Genomic DNA, 20,695 nt, shown 5'->3' with positions numbered 1-20,695 from the left:
AAATGCAATATCAGAAGAACCCAACCAATTCTATTGTTAAGGTAACTCTTTCAAGAGTCTTAGAAATAACCTGGGCATTTAAAACTTAAGTACTTTCTTGAAAGCTGCAAAAGTGCAGTGATGAGAAACCATAAATCCTCAAATTAGTGGTCTCAAAGTATTAAGAGGAAGAATTACACATGCTGGGTCCTCCTTTATTCTAGAGGTCAGCCTTTATAAAACCCACTTCTACATTCTGTTTTTTAGAGTGTATACTACTTAGCTATCAATGAGCTGACCTTCTGATAGTCTTAATTCCAGGCAATCCAAAATAATTTGAATTTTTATTCAAAATACTTGAAAGATTGTTCAATGCCTTCATATTTTCTCAATTTAATAAATTATTTTCTACATTTCAGTCAAATGGCTATATAGGATGAATAAAATAAAATAACAAGTATAAGGACAAAAATAGTTTTAAAGCTATGAGACATTAGAAACAGATTTCTGATTTCAAACTCTTCATTTTAGTTAGGAGGTTATAGAACTCTGAAAGATCAGCCAGAAAATTCAATTAAATTCTATTTCACTAAAAAAATTCAAGATGTATGAGATCTCACTACTTACAAGTAGGTCATGTTACAATAACAATTTATCTCTGAAATCAGGAAATGAACTCTTTGGCCCTGGTGCCTTAAGAGATCAACTAGTTCCTCACATTTCTGTATTATCTATTAGCATCTAATATCATTTGACTGTCCCTGACAGGTGCTAGCCAAACTGCTTGCTGGAATTATCATATTATGTCAATAAACATCTGTGCTATTCTCTTAAAAGACAGAAAAGGACCCAGAGGTTGCCTTGGTTGGTGTCACTGTATTAATTATCTTAAGACTGAAAAAGATCCTCAAGTTTCAGAAATTCCTCAATACTGTCTAACTATTGTTCTAATATAACAAAGTGCATGTAGGCACTAGTATTGACTAATTAAGCTTTTTGGGTGGTCTTAGAATATCTCTTTATATATACAAAAGAAACTTTGGGCCACTGGAATTTTAATAACTTACAAAATACATTTGAATTTAAAGTCAAAATTATTAACTTCAGCTAGCTTCATTTTACTCAAATTCTCATAGTGTCATATTTGAGGAATAGTGCCACGCATCCCCACCCACCAATATAGAAATAACATAGCATAGCTTTTTAGAAATAAAGTTTATTGTGCTATAATTTATGTATAGTCGTCCCCCCATGGTTTCACTTTCTGTGGTTTCAGTTATCCATAGCCAACTGTGGTCACCAACAGTCCAAAAATATTAAATGAAAAATTCCAAAGATAATCCATAAATTTTAAATTGTGTGCTGTTCTGAGTAGCCTGGTGAAAGCTCACACAGTCCCACTCCAGACATGAATCATCACTTTGTCCAGTGTATCCATGCTGCACATGCTACCCACACGTTAGTCACTTAGAAGCTGCATTGGTTATCAGGTTGACTGTCGTGGTATCACAGCACCTGTGTTCAAGTAACCCTTATTATTATTTTTTTTTACTTAATAATGGCCCCAAAGAGTAAGAGTAGTGATGCTTGCATATTGTTATAATTGTTCTATTTTATTATTAGTTATTGTAAATCTCTTGCTGTGCCTAATTATAAACTGAACTTTATCATAGTTATGTATATATAGGGAAAAACATCATGGTGTATATATAGGGCTCAGTACTATCCACAGTTTCAGGCATCCACTGGGGGTCTTGAAATGTATCTCCCACAGATAAGGGGAAACTACAGTATAGTAGAAATTACCCTTATTAGTGTACAGTTCAATATGTTTTGTATGAAGAAGAACCAGATGAAAATTGTAGAACTGAAAAACCACACAAAAACATCTCACTAGATGGGATCTAATAGTAAAACGAAAATGATGGAGGAAAGAGACAGAGAATTTGACTATAGATCAGTAGAAAATGTTCAATCTACACCATACAGAAAAAGAATTAAGAAAAAGTGAAGTGCTGTGTGTGGTGATGGCTGTAATCCCAGTGCTTTGGGAGACTGAGGCAGGAGGAATACTTAAAGCCAGGAGTTTGAGACCAGCCTGAGCAACAAAGCAAGAACCTGTCTCTATGGAAAAAAAAAAAAATAGACCTGCAAGGACTTGTGAGAAAATAATAAACTTAATTTTTCTTCATCTTCTTTTTTTCTTTTATATCAAAAGTTTCAACATTTGTGTCACTGGAATCCCAGAAGAAAAGAAGAATGAGTATGGTGCACAAAAAAATATTTAAAGGAATAATGGGTCAAAACTTCCAAATTTGTCAAAAGACATAAACTTATAAATTCAAGCTTAGCAAACTCCCAAAAGGATAAATCCAAAGAAATCTATGCCTAGATATAGAATAATCAAAGTGGTGACAACTGAAAACAAAAATCTTGATAGTAGCCAGAGAAAAATAAGGATTGATATCATTTCTTCCTGAAGTGCTTGGTAGATTTTGCCAGTGAAGCCATCTAGGCCTGAAATTTATTTGAAGGTAGAATGTGATTAATTAAAGAAGTATATTGGCTAGGTGCAGTGGCTCACACCTATAATCCCAGCACTTTGGGAGGCCAAGGCAGGCAGATTGCCTGAGGTCAGGAGTCCAAGACCAGTCTGGCCAACATGGTGAAACCCCATCTCTACTAGAAATACAAAAAAGAAATTAGCCACGCATGGTGGCATGCACCTATAATCCCAGCTACTTGGGAGGCTGAGGCAGGGGAATTGCTTGAACCAGGGAGGTGAGATTGCAGTGAGCCGAGATCGCGTCACTGCACTCCAGCCTGGGCGACAGAGCAAGACTCCATCTCAAGAAGAAAAAAAAAAAAAAAAGAAGAAGTATATTGTAAACCTCATGGCATCCATCAAAAACATACTTTAAAAAGTATAAAAATCTAATAGTGGAGATAAAATGGAATAAAAAAATGTTCAATTCAAAAGTAGGTAGAGAATGAGAAAAAAGGAATAAAGAGAACATGGAACAACTAAAAAAATTTAGAAAGATAGTTGATTTCAATTCAATAATATCAATTATATTAAATATAAATGGTATAAACATACCAATTAAGAAACAGACTGCCACATAGGAAGACCCAACTATACTTTCAACAAGAAACCCACTTAAAAAAAGATATTGATAATATGTTAAGTAAAAGAACAGAAAAGAATGTATCATGCAATTATAATTTTAAAAAAGCTGGAATGGTTATATTAATATCAGACATAGTAGATTTATTACTAGGAATAAAACAGGACATTATATAAAAATAAAGTGATCAATTCTCCTAAAAACAAAGCATCAAAATACATGAAGAAAAAAACAAATACAGCACTAAAGGAAGACAGAGACAAAATCCACAATTATAATTAGAGCCTTTCACATTCCTCTTTCAATAATCAATAGAAAAAGTAGACAGAAAATTAGTAAGTTTATACAAGGTTTGAACATCATTATTAACAAACTTGATTTCCTTGACATTTATATGACATTCTGCCCAATACTTGCAGAATACAAAGTTTTTTCAGGTGCACATGGACCAAGACAGATCATGTTCTGGATCCAAAAACAAACTTCAACACATTTAAAACAACTGAAATCATATGAAGCATGTTGTCTAACTGCAACAGAATTAAAACAGAAATAAACGAAGAAAGATATCTTTCCAAATATTTAGAAATTAAACAACATACTTTTACATAACCCATATTCAAAGAGGAAACCACAGGAGAAATTATAAAACATTTCTAATTATATAAAAATGAAAATATAACATATCAAAATTTGTTGGGTGGAGTTAAAGAGGTAATTTGAGGGAAATCTGTAACATTAATGCTTATATTAGAAAAAAAAGAAAGGTCCCCAAATCAATGATCTAACTTCCACCTTAAACAAGCAGAAAGACAAGAGCAAAATAAATCTAATGCAAGCAAAAAGAAGAAAATAATAAATATGAGTAGAAATAAATCGAAGCAGAAAAACAACAGAGAAAAAGAATCAATGGAACAAAAAACTGATTCTTTCAAAGACGAATAAAATTGATAAACCTGTAGCCAGAATAATCAAGAAAAAATGGGAGATTACAATTACTAATATCAGGAATGACAAAAATGATGTCACTACTAACCCTAGAAATATTAAAAAGGCTAAGCATAGAGAATAGTATGAATAACTTTGTTTATAAATATGATAACCTAGTAAAAGACATAAACTACTGAAGCTTATTCAAAAAGAAATAGATAACCCAAGTAGTCCTGTATCTATTAAAGAAATCAAATTCAAAGTTAAAAAGCTTCCAAAAGCTTCAGTTTTTAAAAAAATGATTTCTACCTTGACAATTAGAATTTTTACAATTTTCCTACATAGGAATTTTAATGTTTATCATGTCATTGAAATAAATTTATTTCTTTTAATATGTAAAGTATATAAATAGGCTAGAAAAAATATCATTTTAGTTTCTAGTAATGAACTAAATGTCTTCATCCTAGTAAAGAAAACCCTACTTATACTCCAATGTTCATTTCACAATAGCATAAAGAAGTCAATTTACTACAAGTTTAAGAATGAAAGTCTTATGCTCATATAAAATGCTTCTGAATCATGAATAGAATTTTATTTTTTAATGGCTACAAAGGAAAGGGTATCCGCTCAGTATTATCAATGGATGATATGAGGTATTATTTTATAAAGGCCATCTCTAAGATGGCTGAAATTCAATGGTACTTTATAAAAACGAGATTATATACCTATCTATCTCTATCTCCATCTTGATTGCTATCTCCATCTTTATAATCATTCAATCTTTAAACAACTCTGCAAGGTACTAATTCTCTTGATTTTTAAGATAAATAAACTGAATTATCTTAACATAAAGAAATTGAGGCTTTGATAAATTAAAAAACTTCACCAGGATTACAAAGCTTAACAGAAATGGAATTTGAATCTGGATTAAATTTCCACCCACTCAGCTATCTATTTGCTATGGATTCAAGAGTGGAGAAGACAAATACTATACTATTCTATTTCCCACTAACTTCTTTTGTGGCCTCAAGGAGTTAATACTTTTTTCAAATATACCCTCTTTAATAGGAGAAAATAGCTGCACAGATAAGACAGGAAGAAAACATTGATAAATCATTTGGAAATTTCTCTTGCTTTAGACACTGTTATTTTAAAAGAGAGAGAGAGAAAACCAATAATCTTGAAGTCCAGAGATACTATACATATTCACTTATAACTCATACTGTGACCAATGAACAAAATTCAAATTTTAGGAAGGAGAAATCACAGTGTACAACCATTAATAGGTACCTGATTTGCTTTCCTTTAACAAAAGACAGCCAACTTGAACTTCTATAGTTTTCTTAGGTAATTCTCTGATAACTGTGGCCTATACTGACTTAAGTTTGGTATGATCACATTTTTCAGGTATTATTTGTTTCCACAAATGTTTGCTTCAGTTTTGGCTGACACCTTTCATTACGAATAGAAATTGGTTTATTTTGGTGACTCTTGTACCAGACACAAAAATCCTAGTAAAGAAGACTTTGTTAGGATTTTGGTAATTCTTTCAAGAATTTTTGGCACAATGTCATTACAATTTACTACTTGATAATTATAGTTTTATTAGGAAAATTGTTAGCTTAATTTCTCTGAAAAATTACATCTTTGCAAGTGCTCTACAATGAAGAAAAAAGAGCTTTCTGTGAAACTATCTATTCTTCAATTAGGAGAGAAAAGTACTCACGGTTGAGCCCCAATTTCTCGTAGATGATAAAAGAGTTGGGGAAGGTAAGTTTGAAGAAGAGTTTCAAACAGCAGACAGAGTGACACAATACCCTGGATATAATAATGAATCATAAGAGAAATAGATATTTTAATATTTAAAAATTAACTATGCCAACAAATTATTCAAATGGAAAATGAGAAAGGCTATGAACATAAATATTCTTTATACTGTTTAAGAGTCAAAAACAGGAAATGTATTAATGGCTCTCTAACATTGTGTTTAAACATAAACTTTATTTCTCTTTATTTATACTCACACATACAGATATGCTAAGGAGCCTCCCTTTTCACACAATATGCTCCCCACATAAACCAGTATGTAATATGTGGAGAGTCCAAGGAAAACATCACCTTACAGAAAACTTGCCACTTTGCAAGCCACGTATTATTACTTAACCTCAGCAAAATTAGTTTTTATCTGAATGCATTCCAGTTTCCAGTTATTTCCCTAGTGCTATATAGCCACCTTCATTCTCCCTCCATATGTCCCTTCCCCTCCAGCCTCACTCACTAGGGAAAACATCGCCTGCTTTTCTCACTCTTTCTTTGAAATCTACCCCCAGGAAAAGACTAGCAGCTAGCTGCTTGAAATTTGCATCAGGAAATTATTGAACAAGAATGTTTGATTACTTAGTATACACATATTTTTTTAAAACTAAAATCTATTGTTTTTAAAAGGGCATTTTTTGTGAAGTACAAAACTTAATCAATTTAAGCAGATGGTTTTTCAAGTACATTTATTATTTGACAACTCTGAATAAAGTCTTTCTTGCAGCTTAGCATTCCTCAGAGTTGATCTTTGTAAGGAATTTTTAATCCTCTTTTTGCATTTCTAAAGAAAAAAAGACTGTCATGGTTCCAAATAATTCAGTCTGGCTGCAAGCCAAAAAAGGAGGTGACTGCCTGTAAGTTTTCACTCCACTGAATCACAAAAAAAAAGGACAGGGGCAGGACTGACTCAATCAATTCACTGAAAAAGGATACCCAGGGCCACCAGCACAGAGATAAAGAAGAAATACCCAGAGTTGCCCAGTGCCAGGCTTCAGTGCTCTGCACAGGGAGAACACCATGGGTATGTACTATGCAGCCAGTTTTTTTAAACTCTGAAGCATAAAATGGCATAGAATATGAGAGTAAAAATACGATACTTAGAATGAGTATTAGAAAAGAATTACTGATCTTAATTATTGGTCATATTTCTAATTATTCCAGATTAAATATTAAGGTAAGATAAGAACAAAATCAAGTTCTCTTAGAGATAAGAAACCCAAGATAACTGGTGTTGCTTCATTTGTTTATCTGTGACATCCTGGAATTCTGTGATTTGCCAACTTTCACTAGCAATGTATGAGAGCAAAACTGGAGATGGAGGAAGGTGAAATAGGAATACATAACCTTACAATGGGAGGATAAAGAACAGCTATTTAATTTAATAGCAATAATACAGTTGCCTCTTTGGGGAAATTTAGTAGCCCTGACATATATTCCAATTGAATGTTTCACCTGGAGTAGCAGTCATGTTACCCACAGCAGGTCCAAAGGGGGAAAAAAAGCATAACTGAAATAAAATAAATACTGCTCTTAGTCAGGTTTATGGGAAAGGAAAAAAAAAGATATGATAAAGGAACAGCCAAAATAAAACAGATTAAAATGTTCAACTCCTATATATATGCTTTTCCTTGATTCTTATGGTTGTAGGCCAAAGGATTATTTTATTGAATACAAAGAAAATATGTACTTTTATAACTGATAATTAGCCAAATATGAAATTGGCAAACAAGTGACAATTCAACGTTTGATTTTCATTAACAAAGAAGAATGATGATAATAATTATAACAACAACAGCCATTTATTTACAGAACACCTGCTGGGAGCCAAGCACTAACTACACTGAGTGCTTTGTAGACTTTTCTACAGCACTAGAGATAATATATTATTTATTTCATCTCGTAGATAAGAGATCAGAAAAGAAGGTAGGCATCTTTGTTAAGAATAATAATACAGACATTCTAATTCTTGTAATATGTAAAAAAAAAATCATTTAAATGTAGTTGACAAGAGACTTTTTCCATTTAAATTATTACCAAAATAGTTAAATATCAATTTCATCTTGTCATTTTTGCAATAAAAACACATTGGTTGACATCACAAATTAAAATGTGTTGCATTAGAATCTGAGTAGAAGACTTTTTCTTAACAGAAAGAAAGAACAGATTACAGTCCAACCTAACTTGATCCAGTTTTTCTTATGAACTTACAGAAGGATGAGAAGAGATGGAATGAAGTCTGAAGAAAAAACGCACATACATCTCACGGAATATCTGATACAATTTGGAAGGTTCATGGTATAGAAAACAAAGTGGTGCAACTGAAAGAAAAAAATAATTTATAATACTGCAGAACTACTAAAATTTTAAGATAAATTTATAAAATATGACATTATAAATCACTATTTTATAGTAATCATATACACTCATAGACAAGTTTAAAATCATACTACTTTTTTTCATTTTGAGAGGGAAATATATGCACATGTAAAGTTCAAACAGCCATTAAATATTATAAAGAAAGGAGTATATTACAAACTATTATAATCCCAATTTAACAGATGGCTAAGAATGACATTATGGAATTATACAGAAATATGAAAAATTCCACATAACTTATAAAAACTACATAAATCAAATCTCTCCTTTTTTAAATTGAAGTAATAAGAAAGTAACAACCAGGCAGCTTATGTTCACTTTCTCTCACAAAGGATTCAGGCCACATTTCAAAATTTTTAATTTTGGAAGTCAGGTAAGTAAAATAGATGATTTATGACTTTTAGAATCATGGTCTTCAATTAATTCAATTTGAAAATAAAGATTTTTGAGTAATAGCTGTACACTACTGGTCTTTATCGCTACATCCCCATATATATTCATCAACTGAAAACAATCTGTAGGCAGAAAGGATTTATTTCTCTAATGAATGTTGAATTGATTGCCCCCAGTCTGTAGCAATTAAGCACAGCTGGGTCAACACAACCAGACATCCCACAGCTGAATGTCAGAAAGTCCTAATCTTCGACTGGAGACCTACCTGAGCATGTGATTATTCTACACTGACAAAGGTGGTCATGCTTTCCATCTTTTCAAGCCTCAAGTATTTTAGGCAGCATAGAAACAAATTTATAATGCGGATAGGTACAACTGCATTACTTAAATATTAATTTTAATAAAAAATGCCTTACAGGGTAATTTCAAACAATATGTATTGGACAAGTAAGAATTTCTGGGGCTCTGTAACCTGTTGGTAATGCTCTGAGGGCAGTAAGCACTAAGTAAGCAAGGAAATCAGTGGGCCAGTTGAGCTCTCTTCTTTTTGACAAAGTAAAAGGAAAAATAGTAAAATATTTTAAATTCTTTCAAACACAAAAGTTCAATTTTCTGGGATAAAGGGCAATGCACAGTATTACTGATAAATAAGTCATTAAAAATTAGCATTGCAAGTGAGAATTTTTATTTTTTCTGAAGGCAAATGAGAAATCACTTTTGGTGGTAAATATCTAAATTCATATAAAAATAAATACTTGTATATATATAGAAAAATGTATATACAATATATATTATATATAAAAATTTTAAAAAGACAGGTATGTCTATTTCAAGACAAATTTTAAAACTTATTTTATTATTAAATAAATTGCTACTTATAAAAATAGCCCAAATTAGGATATTTCATGTATTTACAAATAGTAACTCATGCTCTCATTGCAATAACAACCTAAGAAACAACAGTGTGGTACAAATATATATGCTATTATTATAAATCTAAGATGAAGGTTTGGAACTTCTTTATTTTAAAAAAATGATGCAAATTTTTTCCTCCAATTTTTAAATATTGATATGTGAAAACCTATAACCTGAATCTGAAGATGTTATGGATTCAGTAATTATTAATAAAAATTTCCAGTGAAGAAATGAAAAGAGAATCTTAAAATAAGCACTTTTATATGAATATACACAATATAAAAGAAATTTACAATTAGTTTTTATTCAAGATGCCACAGTTGTTTATGTTGAATTCCTTTATATAGCTATGAAATGGAAAAGCTTTAGTCCATTATAGATTATATGTAAAAAAGATTCTACATGACTTAATTTTTAATTTTAAACATCCTTCCCTATTTGGTTCTTCCATAAAAATAAATTTAGCTAATTATCTTTTAAACCAATTAAAGACTATACTGTAGGAATTTATGACACCATAATATACTATACACCTACAATAAAACTTCATTAATCTGCATAAATAGAAGAGCAGAAGGTATTTAAAATTACAGAAGAATTCTGAGTAAATTTTTAAATAAATTACTATCTTTTTGGTTTCCTTTTTAATGACAGCCTATCACTAAAGATCTGTATCAATGTTTAAAAGAGGTAAGTATTATAATTTTAAAGAAATATAGTAACTAAAACTGAAATGGCAAAGTACTAACTAGAGTTCCTTAGGGATGATTTGTGATTATTTTTGTATACTGGTTCTAAATAAGTGGTTGCTGGTAAAGTTTTTGTGGATGCTGAAAATAGTTTTCTAAAATAGTATAAATAAATTCTATATCAAACATTTTGCATCATTGTCAGCAAATGCTTTCCCCTTGGGTGTATAAACTGTAGCCTATTTAAATGATCATAAATGTGAATAGGCAGAGGCTGAGTCAATGATATATTTTAAACACCAGAAGATCTTTCTAAAAGATTTAAACTTTCATGACATCAAGTATCCTCCAAATCATTCAAGTACAACTTCCAAAAATGATTTACTTGAAAAATTTTTGTAGTTGGAACTACTAAAGTAGAAAGATAAAAAGGTGAACATTTTTATTATTAGATGTAAAAGTTTATATTATTAATCTTTTTTGGTTTTCTATTTTAAATTCCTCACATTTATAAGAGAAATATGCTGTGAGGTCACTATAACATTACGTATTATGTTATGAAATTGTGGTTGCCCAAGAGAATAAAGCTGAGTACCCTATAATTCAAGCCTGTCACTAACACCAAGTACAGCATAAAGTCCCTAGGTACTTTGACTCTTTTTCATTGAATGATAGTGTTATGTCATTCACCATGACCATCTGATGTTGAACACTGATGTTTACAAAGAAAAATGTTTACTGAAGATTCTTGGTACAAAGGCGAAACATTAATGTATTTCTGTTCATTCTAAAGGTAGGGGTAGAAATAAAGGGGACAACAATCTTTAATAAGTTTATATGTAACACTTAAAAACTTAAAAATTAAGTGGCATTAAGGTGTAGAGAGTTCTTGCTTTTGCTAATCTTCATAAGCTTCTTGCATTCCTCATTTAATGACACATGAGGCCTTGGAGGCACTCAGAGCTCTCAAGCCTGAACATGCATCTCCCACATGCACCTCAGGTAACTGAATGCTCTGATGTAATTGTTGCTGTGCATATCAGTAGCCTGGAGAAATCATGAGCTCAAACTCAGTGTTGTCCCTTCCTTAGCATTCTTTCTGACCTATTATTTTTAAAAAACTCTTAAGAGAATTACTTTAGGAATTTAAGCAATCTGATTTTACACCTACTAGAGCTAAATTTTTTTTTTTTTTTTTTTTTGAGACGGAGTCTCACGCTGTTGCCCAGGCTGGAGTGCAGTGGCGCGATCTCGGCTCACTGCAAACTAGAGCTAAATATTAATGTGTATCTCTAGTTTCCATTGGACTAAAAAATGGTAAACCACAGGACCATTTTCACAGTATACTCTAATTCTAATCTGTCAAGCAATCACCACCTAACCAATTACGGTGACCTCTTATTTTTAACATTTTTAAATTGGACATATAAAAATACTAAACTCAACATTTTATTTTATTTTTTAGATAGGGTCTCGCTATGTTGACCAGGCTGGTCTTGAACTCCTGGCCTCAAGTGATCCTCTCATCTAGGCCTCCCAAAATGCTGGGATTACAAGCATGAGCCAACACACCTGGCCTACTAAACTCAACATTTTAAAATGTTCATAATAACTTGTGGGTGATTTCCTTAACGTGTAATAAAAACAGTAATTTTTAAAAATTAAGCCCCTATGGGAAACCAGCATGTATTTCACTTTATTCTTTCCTTTATAGTCTTATTATAGTAAAATAATTATATCTGTCAGTCATTATTTTTTAAATTGACAGATAACACTGTATGTTTTTATGGTGTACATTATGATGTTTTTAAAGCCCAACTTACCATACATTGAAAATCCATGAAAAGGGATAACACCTAAAAAAAAAAAAAGGATTTCTTTTTCAATAAGTAGTAGGCCTACTGATTATTAGGTAAGCTTTAAAGGATTAAAACTGAAACTATAAAGGTTTTCTATTTTTTGCTTCAACTTTGTCCATAAATGTCAGAAAGACTTAGTGATAGTAAACAATAAAAAAAATTTTTGATACCTTCGGAAAAGTAAACTAGAGGCTTTAAAACATATATCCAGTTAATATTCTATTGATAATATTGAGAAATCAAAACTGAATATATATGTGTATATATATGTGTATATGTATGTGTGTATATATACACATACGCATACGTACACATACATATACATACACAGACATATACATATACACACACACAAAACAACAGGGCAAAAACATAACAAGACAGATCACAGAATTAAGTTTAAGAACTAATTATAATGGTCTCAGAAAGTCAATAGATTATGTCCCTCCTGAAACAACTTCACTGTGTATATTAGAATCAAATATGCTAAAAGATAAGTGAGCTTTTCAAGGCACTTCTTGAAAACATTTGCTTTACAGAAAACACTATGGGTGTTAAGTAAACTAACTGAAAATTAATCATGGGATATGGCTTTAGAAGAAATATTGGCAGAAATATGATACAAATTCAGTATAATCTTTGGCAATAATTATACAGAAGTAAAGTACACATCCTTTTCAAAAAATACTCGAAGCCTAACTTGGTGTGCTAAACATCTTCTCACATTCCAAGTAAAAAATTTGAATTTGTACAGCTTAGTTCAAAACAGAAGTTTTGTAATATATACCACCATATAGCTAACACTACTAAATCAGGTTGCAAACACAGCACAGAAGAAAGCTGCTAAGTTACATTTTTGAAAAATAATATAGAAATGCTTTATTCATCTGACATGTTCATAGGCAAAAATTTTGTGCTGGCAGGGGCTTTAGAGGTCATACAGAGTGAGTTATAATAAATGATAGTTCAGTCGCAGTTTAAAACATGTCCAGCAATAGCCGAAGCATTAATTACCAATGCAACTCATTACAATTTTGAATGGGTTTAATTTGGAAGGAGCTATTTTCTCAGAGTGAGCCAAAATCTGGCTCCCTGAAATTTCTACTTATTATTCTTAGTTCTGACCACAAAGGTCACACGGAAGAAATCTAATTTATCTTCTATGTGAAAACGTTCAGAAATATTTGAAGACACTACTCTGTCTCCTGCCCCATCACCATCACAATTTCTTGCTCCAAGACTTTATGAGTTTCTTTAATTTTTCCTTAGATAAGGTGGTCTTGAACAGCTTCCCTATTTTATTTTCTTCTGAACAAGTTACAGTTCAGTGCAATCCTTAAAATGAGGTGACTAAAATCTCTAATCATTTTTCCTCCCTATACACCCAACAGCTAAGACAGTGTACTTGGACAGTTGTTCCTGGACCTCAGTAAAGGGTTATAATTTTATCTCTATTACATTTCTTCTTTGGTGAACCACTCCAGTTAGAGATAATAATCCTGAATTCTTATTCGGTTATCTAATGCATTCTCTAGTTTTCTTGATTCTACAAAACTGAAAAATTTGATAAGTATACATGTCCTCATCAAAAGCAATATAAAAATGCTGAACATGACAGTGTGAAGACTAGAACTATCAGTAGAAACTCCTTTCATATTGGTATCAATGCATTATCAGCACCCTATTGCGATAAGGGCATGGACTGGATGTCAGACAGACTCAGTTGTGTTCATCTGGTTCTGTCACTTAAGAGTGTTTGTGTGTGTGTGTATGTGTGTGTGTGTATGTGTGTGTGTGTCTTTGCGTAAGTCTCTTAACTTCTCTAAGCTTTAGTTTCCTCATCTGTAAATCAGAGATAACACTAGAACTCACGTAATATGATTAAATGAGATAACAGTTGTAGCTTAGCCATTAATAAATAGCTTAGGGCCTACACTATTTATTTAAATCGCTTAGGCTATTATTTATTAATAAACAAATGTTAATTGTTGATGTTATCATTTACAAGTTAGTTCATACTTCTTTGTTGTTTCTAGAAGCAATTTTATCAAAAATAGTATGAGAAGCACCAAATTATTCTGAACTGGTACGCCAGGCCAACCATGTGCAGAATTTTGTGCAGCACTGCTTTAAGCTCACAAGTTAAAATTCTCAGGATCGACATTTTCTCTAGTCTTCTAGCACACAGATTCATGTTCTCCAACTTCTGCTGAATCTTATGTTGTGTATCAGTTTTCTTATTCCTCTCTATATGATTAGCCATCCCATTCTTTCAAAATTTCCTCCCTTTTCAAGTGTTTAACACTTAATTGTAGACTTCACTTTCTCCTCACTAGGAGGCTGACGCCACTGACATGGACTCCTTCCCTTGTCTATTCTTCATATTTCATCTGTTTTCTCACAGTCCAGAGGAGGATGTATACATTTTCTTTTTCACCCAACATCTTCATCTGTGCTCTAAATCTTGTTTCCTTGACTTTCACAGTGACTGGCAAGCAGCGGTCAGGTTTGCAGCTTGTTTATGTGTGGCCTGTCAGCTAAGAATGGCTTTTACATATTTTAAAGGATTATTTCAAAAACAACAAAGAATAATATGGGATACGGACTGCTTGTGGCCAGCAAAACGTGACATATTTACCATCTGAGTGGTTAAAGGAAAAGTCTGCCAAACCCTGCTTTGGACTCCTGCCCCATCAACCGTCCCTTCCTCCTTGCTGCACGTGCATCATTCCACACGCATGTGCTGTGTCCCTGCGATGTGCCAGACACTGTTCTAAGAACTGTAGCTGCCATTTTATCAGGGTCAAAACAACCATAATAAAAATAAGTGAATATATGTCAGATAGTAATAAGTGCTATGAAGAAAAATAATGGAGAGAAGGAGGACAAGGCCAGGCTAGGGTGGAGGAGGACTTACTGATAAAAGAGGCCTGAAGCTGTGGAGGTGAGAATCACCTGATAAGGGTGACCTGGAAGCCGTAGCTTCATGTGATGATTGTCATAAACAGGGTTACCTTTACTGAGGACAGCTGGTCTTCAGCTGGATAGTGGTGGGATCTGCTCTTTACTCCTCTAACGAAGCAGAGTAGAGGCAAGGGGTGGGTGTATCTTATCAAAGTAATCATATCCTTAGTCTTTCCTATTTCACTGCATCCTTTCAGCCAGGGATGTTACAAATATTCTTATACATAATAATAAGAAGAAATAAGAAAGAAGAAGAAAAAATAGGAAGGAAGGAAGAAGGAAGAAGTAGTAGTCAATTTTTTTCCCAGATCCTACTTTCCCATCAAACAAATCTCTAATCTCATTTTCTTGAAGCCAGGCTTAATTTTTTTTAAAACTATCTATATTCACCTCCTCTACTTCCTTATTATGTATCTTCAAATGCTTGCGAATGGTTTCCCATCCCTACGGATGTAACTTCTGATTGCTAAATCCAGGGGTTTCCCTTCTTTGTATGTTGTACTTAATGGCCTCACACTCAAACTTGGGTCTACCATCGCATTGATGACACTAAGCAGATCAGGCTTCTTGTTCCACAGAAACTTTTGCTGCTCAGTTTTTTGTGTTTGTTTTGTTTCTGGCAGTCCTCTCTTCTGTGCACTCCTTCGATATAGCTCCAAGACTCTGTATACTTGTTTTCTCTCTCGCTTTACCAGTATTCTCATTATCAACCCATAATACTGACTTTAAAAGCCCAGTATCCTCAGGCTCCTTCTGGTCTCTATTTTTGTAAATGACTCACCAACTCCCTAGTCATTCAGGGAAGAAACTTTTGAGTCATTTTTGCTCTCTTGTTCTCCCTTAGCCCTTATACCTACATGTGATTATGTATCTCTCCTGTCCCTTTTGGATAACCACCACGTAACTCTTCAGTCTTCATTCCTCCTCTGTACCCCACAAGCACTGCTCTAATCCCTCCAAATTGATCGCCACCCCTTCAGCCTCTGGGTGCAGGACAAGGGCTACAGGCAATGTTCTCCTCTACCTCTGGCCCTGTCCCTGCCCTGCTCCTTCACAACTTTAAACAACAATCTTCCTAGAAAGATCTCCCTGATAGCCTTGATCCCTCCCTCCCAAGCAATTCATTAATCAATCCTCATGTTTCAGTTGGTTTGCCCTCATTGATTGAGGTACTACTCCGTCTCACTGTGCAATTCTGACTCCAGCACTTTCTACCTGTGTACGCTTAGGTATGTTACTTAACCTGCTTCCTCATCCATAACTGCTTTTAGACTAAGGCACAGTAGCTTGAGCTGAAGGCTCTGTGACCCCCCTCCGGCTGTACCCCTTACCCAGAGCCCATGTTTCTTCCAGACTACATCCCAGGTACCCAAGACTCTGAAATTCTGAGCCCAAAGGCTCCTAAGACAACTTCCAGGGCCTGCATGTTCTCTTTGGTGGGGTAGAGAAGAGAAGAGAAGGTATACACCTCCTGATAAATGTGTATACCTCGGGACAGAGAGGTGGCCAAAGGCTGGCTATTTGTGGAAGCTGTGAACAGAGGTTGGACCTACAGGCTTCTGTCCATGAAGCCTGTCCAAGGTATGAAGTGGAGCCACAGATGAGAAGTGGGTGGGGATACCACAGGCTAGGGATGGATGAAGAGTCAGAAAATTCTGAATTCAAACCTCGCCTTCCAGATTGTTATCAAAGTATATGTATCAAGGAAAGAAAATAGAGTAGTCTTTATCAGTTTATGAGTCTAATTTATAACTTTTAAATATTTTGACTTATGGTAGGTGGTCCTCTATTTGTACTCCTGCTCTCGGCCCAGCAAAGGTTGGAGAGAAACTTGCCTTCATTAATCAAGTGGGAACAATACCAATGAGGTGGTGAGGATTAAATATTATTATATATGCAATATGATTAGCACAATGTTTGATACAAAATCAGTACTTAACTGTATTCCTTCCCCTATCTTACTGTCATTTAATCATTTTTTATTTTTTCTCTCCCAGTAGAATAAATCCTTTGAGCATAGGAACTGTTTTTTATTCATGTATCTCTGTATCCAGAGACCAAGCACAGTGCCCAGAATATAACAGGTACTCAATAAAGGCTTGCAGAATGAATATATGCATCTGTAGGGAGTCTACCACTATTATTTTCTAACCTTTTATTTCCTTCCCTACTGCCATGATCAGAATTCTGTCCCTAATAAGCTCTTACCTATGGTTCTGTAAGAGCCTCCTAATTGGTATCCTTTCCTCCAAACTCTCAGGTCTCTAACCAATTTTTGAAATTAGAGAGCTCAACTTATCTTTCAAAAATATTAATAAGACCATGAAAAAGATCTTTACATCCATTGAGGATTTACCACTATTTATCCATCTACCGAATATTTGCTGAGCTCCTACTCACCTAATTAACAAATACTTAAAAACCTACTCTGAAGCCTCTGGAGATATTAAAATAAATATGACATTGTCCCTGTATTTATAGAGCTCACACTCTAGCCTTGTAATATAGGCTAAGTGTATACACAGTAAAATTCAAGACCTTTGATCTGGCCTTAAACATTCATGATTATGTCCTGCAACCTGAGCTACATCTGCCTCCCCTTGGCATACTCTCCTAACTCCATACACTCTGTGGTACAGGCACACCAGATTATTTATCATCACCAGTATCATCACAGTTTGATAGCTCTGAACTTGATAATTCTTTATCCTAATTCTTTATCCTACTTAGCCATCAAAACCTTATTAAGGTCAGCTATAACCTCAGACAAACATTTCCTGATCTCTTAATCATAATTAAATGCTCATTCTTCTGCATTCTCATGGCACTTTGTTCATATTTCCAACACTATGATTTCACTGTGTTTTGTGTTATAATTAGCTGTTTAACAGATTGTTCCTGAGGATAGGAAATACATTTTATTCATCTGTGTATACAACTCATGGTGCCACATACATAGTTGATGATATACATCTTTGCAGAATGAAGAGATGAGTAAATCATAGATACAGAAGCAGCAAGAGAAGTATTGGTCTCTAGTTAGGAGATCAAAGTTCAATTGTGGGCTTAACACAATTCCTAAGGGTAATGTGAGGAACGTCATCAAACCTCCTGAGCTTCAGTAACCTGCCTGACACACAAAGGGACTATGATTGCCTCTGATGTATCATCTAACTCTAAAATTAGATGTTAACAATTAAGTCTAGAGGAAATGCGGAAAAATTTGTGAGACTTGAAGAAACAGTACCTATCAAGATTTTCTAATAGTAAGACTCTTTAACAACCTAAAGGCCCTTTGCATTCTAGCAACTAAAACAATTAAAAACCAGATTAGAAGGTCAATATTCCCAATGACACTATAGCCACCAGCTTCAGTTTCAGGGAACATCTAGAAGGAGAGCTCAAAAAACATCTCTTCTTCAAGTCTTTCTCTATATTCTTTGGTTGAGTCTCTTTTTCTTCCACCAATCTTTTTTTACCTTCCTTCTGCCTCTGCTGTTTCATGTTATTTCCTTTACTAATTATAAACTTTTAACAAATAATTACAAAGTTTATCTGTCTTTTCTAACTTTTCTACAATAAACATGTTGACACGTGAAAGAAAAACTCAGAGAGAAAAATAAGTTAATAAATAGAACGCATATTTTGATGCCTTATAAAAGTGTAAGTACATATTATATCTTTCTAAATACTAAATCTCAAAGCAGATTGCTATTATATAAAAACCTGACAGTCTTACTTAAAAAACACTTTTGCCTTCCTCTTCTAAGCCACTGCACTGCAGAAACATTTCAACAAGTGGCTAAGGTAGTCAGAAATGAAGACATTATTATTATCATTATTTTCGTCTTATAAAAATATTTGTTAAGGATCTGCTAAGTGTAAGAATACCCTAGTTAGGACGAGGCACTTTTAATAAGGAAGCTTACAATAAATTAATTAGTGAACTACGAAGCAGCAAAAAGGGATGCAAGTATTAAGATGAGTCATGTTTAACCACTTTTACTACATTTCCCCCAGGTTCTGAAATCTATAGCTTCTCTTTAAGTAGCTAGGCTACAAGCTATTTGAAGAAATAACTATATTTCATATTGTGTATTATCTTCAGCATCCAGCACAGTGTGTTCCGCAGATGAGATGCTCAGTAAATGTTGTTAATCATGGAAATTTGAGCATTTATAAATATAATCAAGTTTTACAAATAAAATACTAAAATATAAAATTTATAAATAAGTAATTAAGATATAGGATAGAGGGCTCTTGATAACTCAATGTTGAAAGAATAAACGACCAATGAAGTTATACAGACATGAATTTGAATCCTGTGTGACTCTGGACAAGTTACAAACCCTTGCTGAAACCATATTTTCATTTCTGAAAATGGAGATAAACAAGATCAACTTCATTGGGTTGCACTACAAAGCACAACAGAGTTAATTTATTTAAAGTGTGCCAGTGTTTAGTCCACAGCAGATGCTCAATAACCCATAGCTATTTTATGTTCCCAGAAGGGAAAGTTCCACATTTACATATCAGCTTAAACCTAAGAAAATCTTTTTTTTGCCAGTATCAGATAAAGGTACACTTCAGCTAATCCAAGATTAGCCTGGGCTTAAGGCTCCAAAAAAAGGCTACACATTCTGCTTTGTTGAAGGACGAGTCAGATTCTGACAAACAAAATCCGGAGGCATAAGAGGCAGTGAAGAATCCATTAACACTGTAGGGTGCATACCACCTAGAACATTTCTTTGATCTTAGGGGTTGTCATGTTCTTGGCTAGTTTTTCAAAATCCTTCCCTTTGCCTCTCATCACTTCAGCCTTTCAAGGGTCAAGTTTCATTCACCTGGCTACCACCCAAGAGCATGTTTCCAACAGGCGTCAGGATGCTTGGGGCACATCTCATATTTGGCCTCAGAGTTCTACAAGTCTGCTATGAGTAATTATTTTCAGATTCTAGCCTTTCCTTATGCATCTGAAGAAAGTCTAAAATATTAACTGCCTATTCCATTCAATGTGAATAACTTTATAAAGTGATGATTTATGGGCCTTTGACAAAGTTCAGAATGGCAAACATTGTCAACTAAAATAAATCTTGAACTAGATGAGATATAAATAGTAAATATGACTCAGAAAATACCCCCCAAATATTAACATGCTTTGCACTTACTAAATATTTTCTCTTCATTTCCTCATTGTCTCTATTAATACTTAGCATTTATTGTTGTATCATAACTTGCCCATCTGATTCACTTCAACTTCACCCCAGTTGAAAGCATATTATTACTTAGTACAGTTTATTTAATTCATTTGTTGAAGTAACCGTTTCCTCTGTTTATTCTCATTCCACATGTAGCCTACAGGTCAGTAAGAATAGAGATTGGGACAATAATTAAATTGTTTTCTAGTTATTTCCATTATCTTTCTGAATTAGAATGTCACATTATGGTTTTGTTACTTTATTTCAGTAGTTAAAATTTCACAAAACATCAGAACATAACCGTATTTAAATATCAATCTGAAAATCTTATTTTAAAATTTTAATGAGGTTTTCATTGAAGTCTAAAGTTATACCTCAAATGAATTTTAGAGTATGAGATATTTTAAATTTATTTAATTAATATGGTTGACAAACTACACTATTAA

The 20,695-nt window shown here is 33.4% G+C and overlaps 1 protein-coding gene across 3 annotated transcripts in view; it reads right to left on the bottom strand.

Moving 5' to 3' along the window:
- TBC1D19 (TBC1 domain family member 19) overlaps positions 1 to 20,695 on the bottom strand; it is a 157,238-nt gene that overhangs the window by 6,835 nt on the left and 129,708 nt on the right. For 2 of the 3 annotated variants that reach the window (XM_028847965.2, NM_001260783.1), the window contains 3 exon segments: positions 12,052 to 12,084; positions 8,064 to 8,173; positions 5,764 to 5,855 (listed from right to left, as the gene is read on the bottom strand). In XM_028847965.2, coding sequence (XP_028703798.2) covers positions 5,764 to 5,855; positions 8,064 to 8,173; positions 12,052 to 12,084 — 235 coding nt within the window. 3 annotated transcript variants of the gene reach the window in all.

Source organism: Macaca mulatta, chromosome 5, assembly GCF_049350105.2.
Source record: "Macaca mulatta isolate MMU2019108-1 chromosome 5, T2T-MMU8v2.0, whole genome shotgun sequence".
In the NCBI taxonomy this organism is placed as follows: domain Eukaryota; kingdom Metazoa; phylum Chordata; class Mammalia; order Primates; family Cercopithecidae; genus Macaca; species Macaca mulatta.
This window is presented reverse-complemented; position numbering and strand designations above follow the sequence as displayed.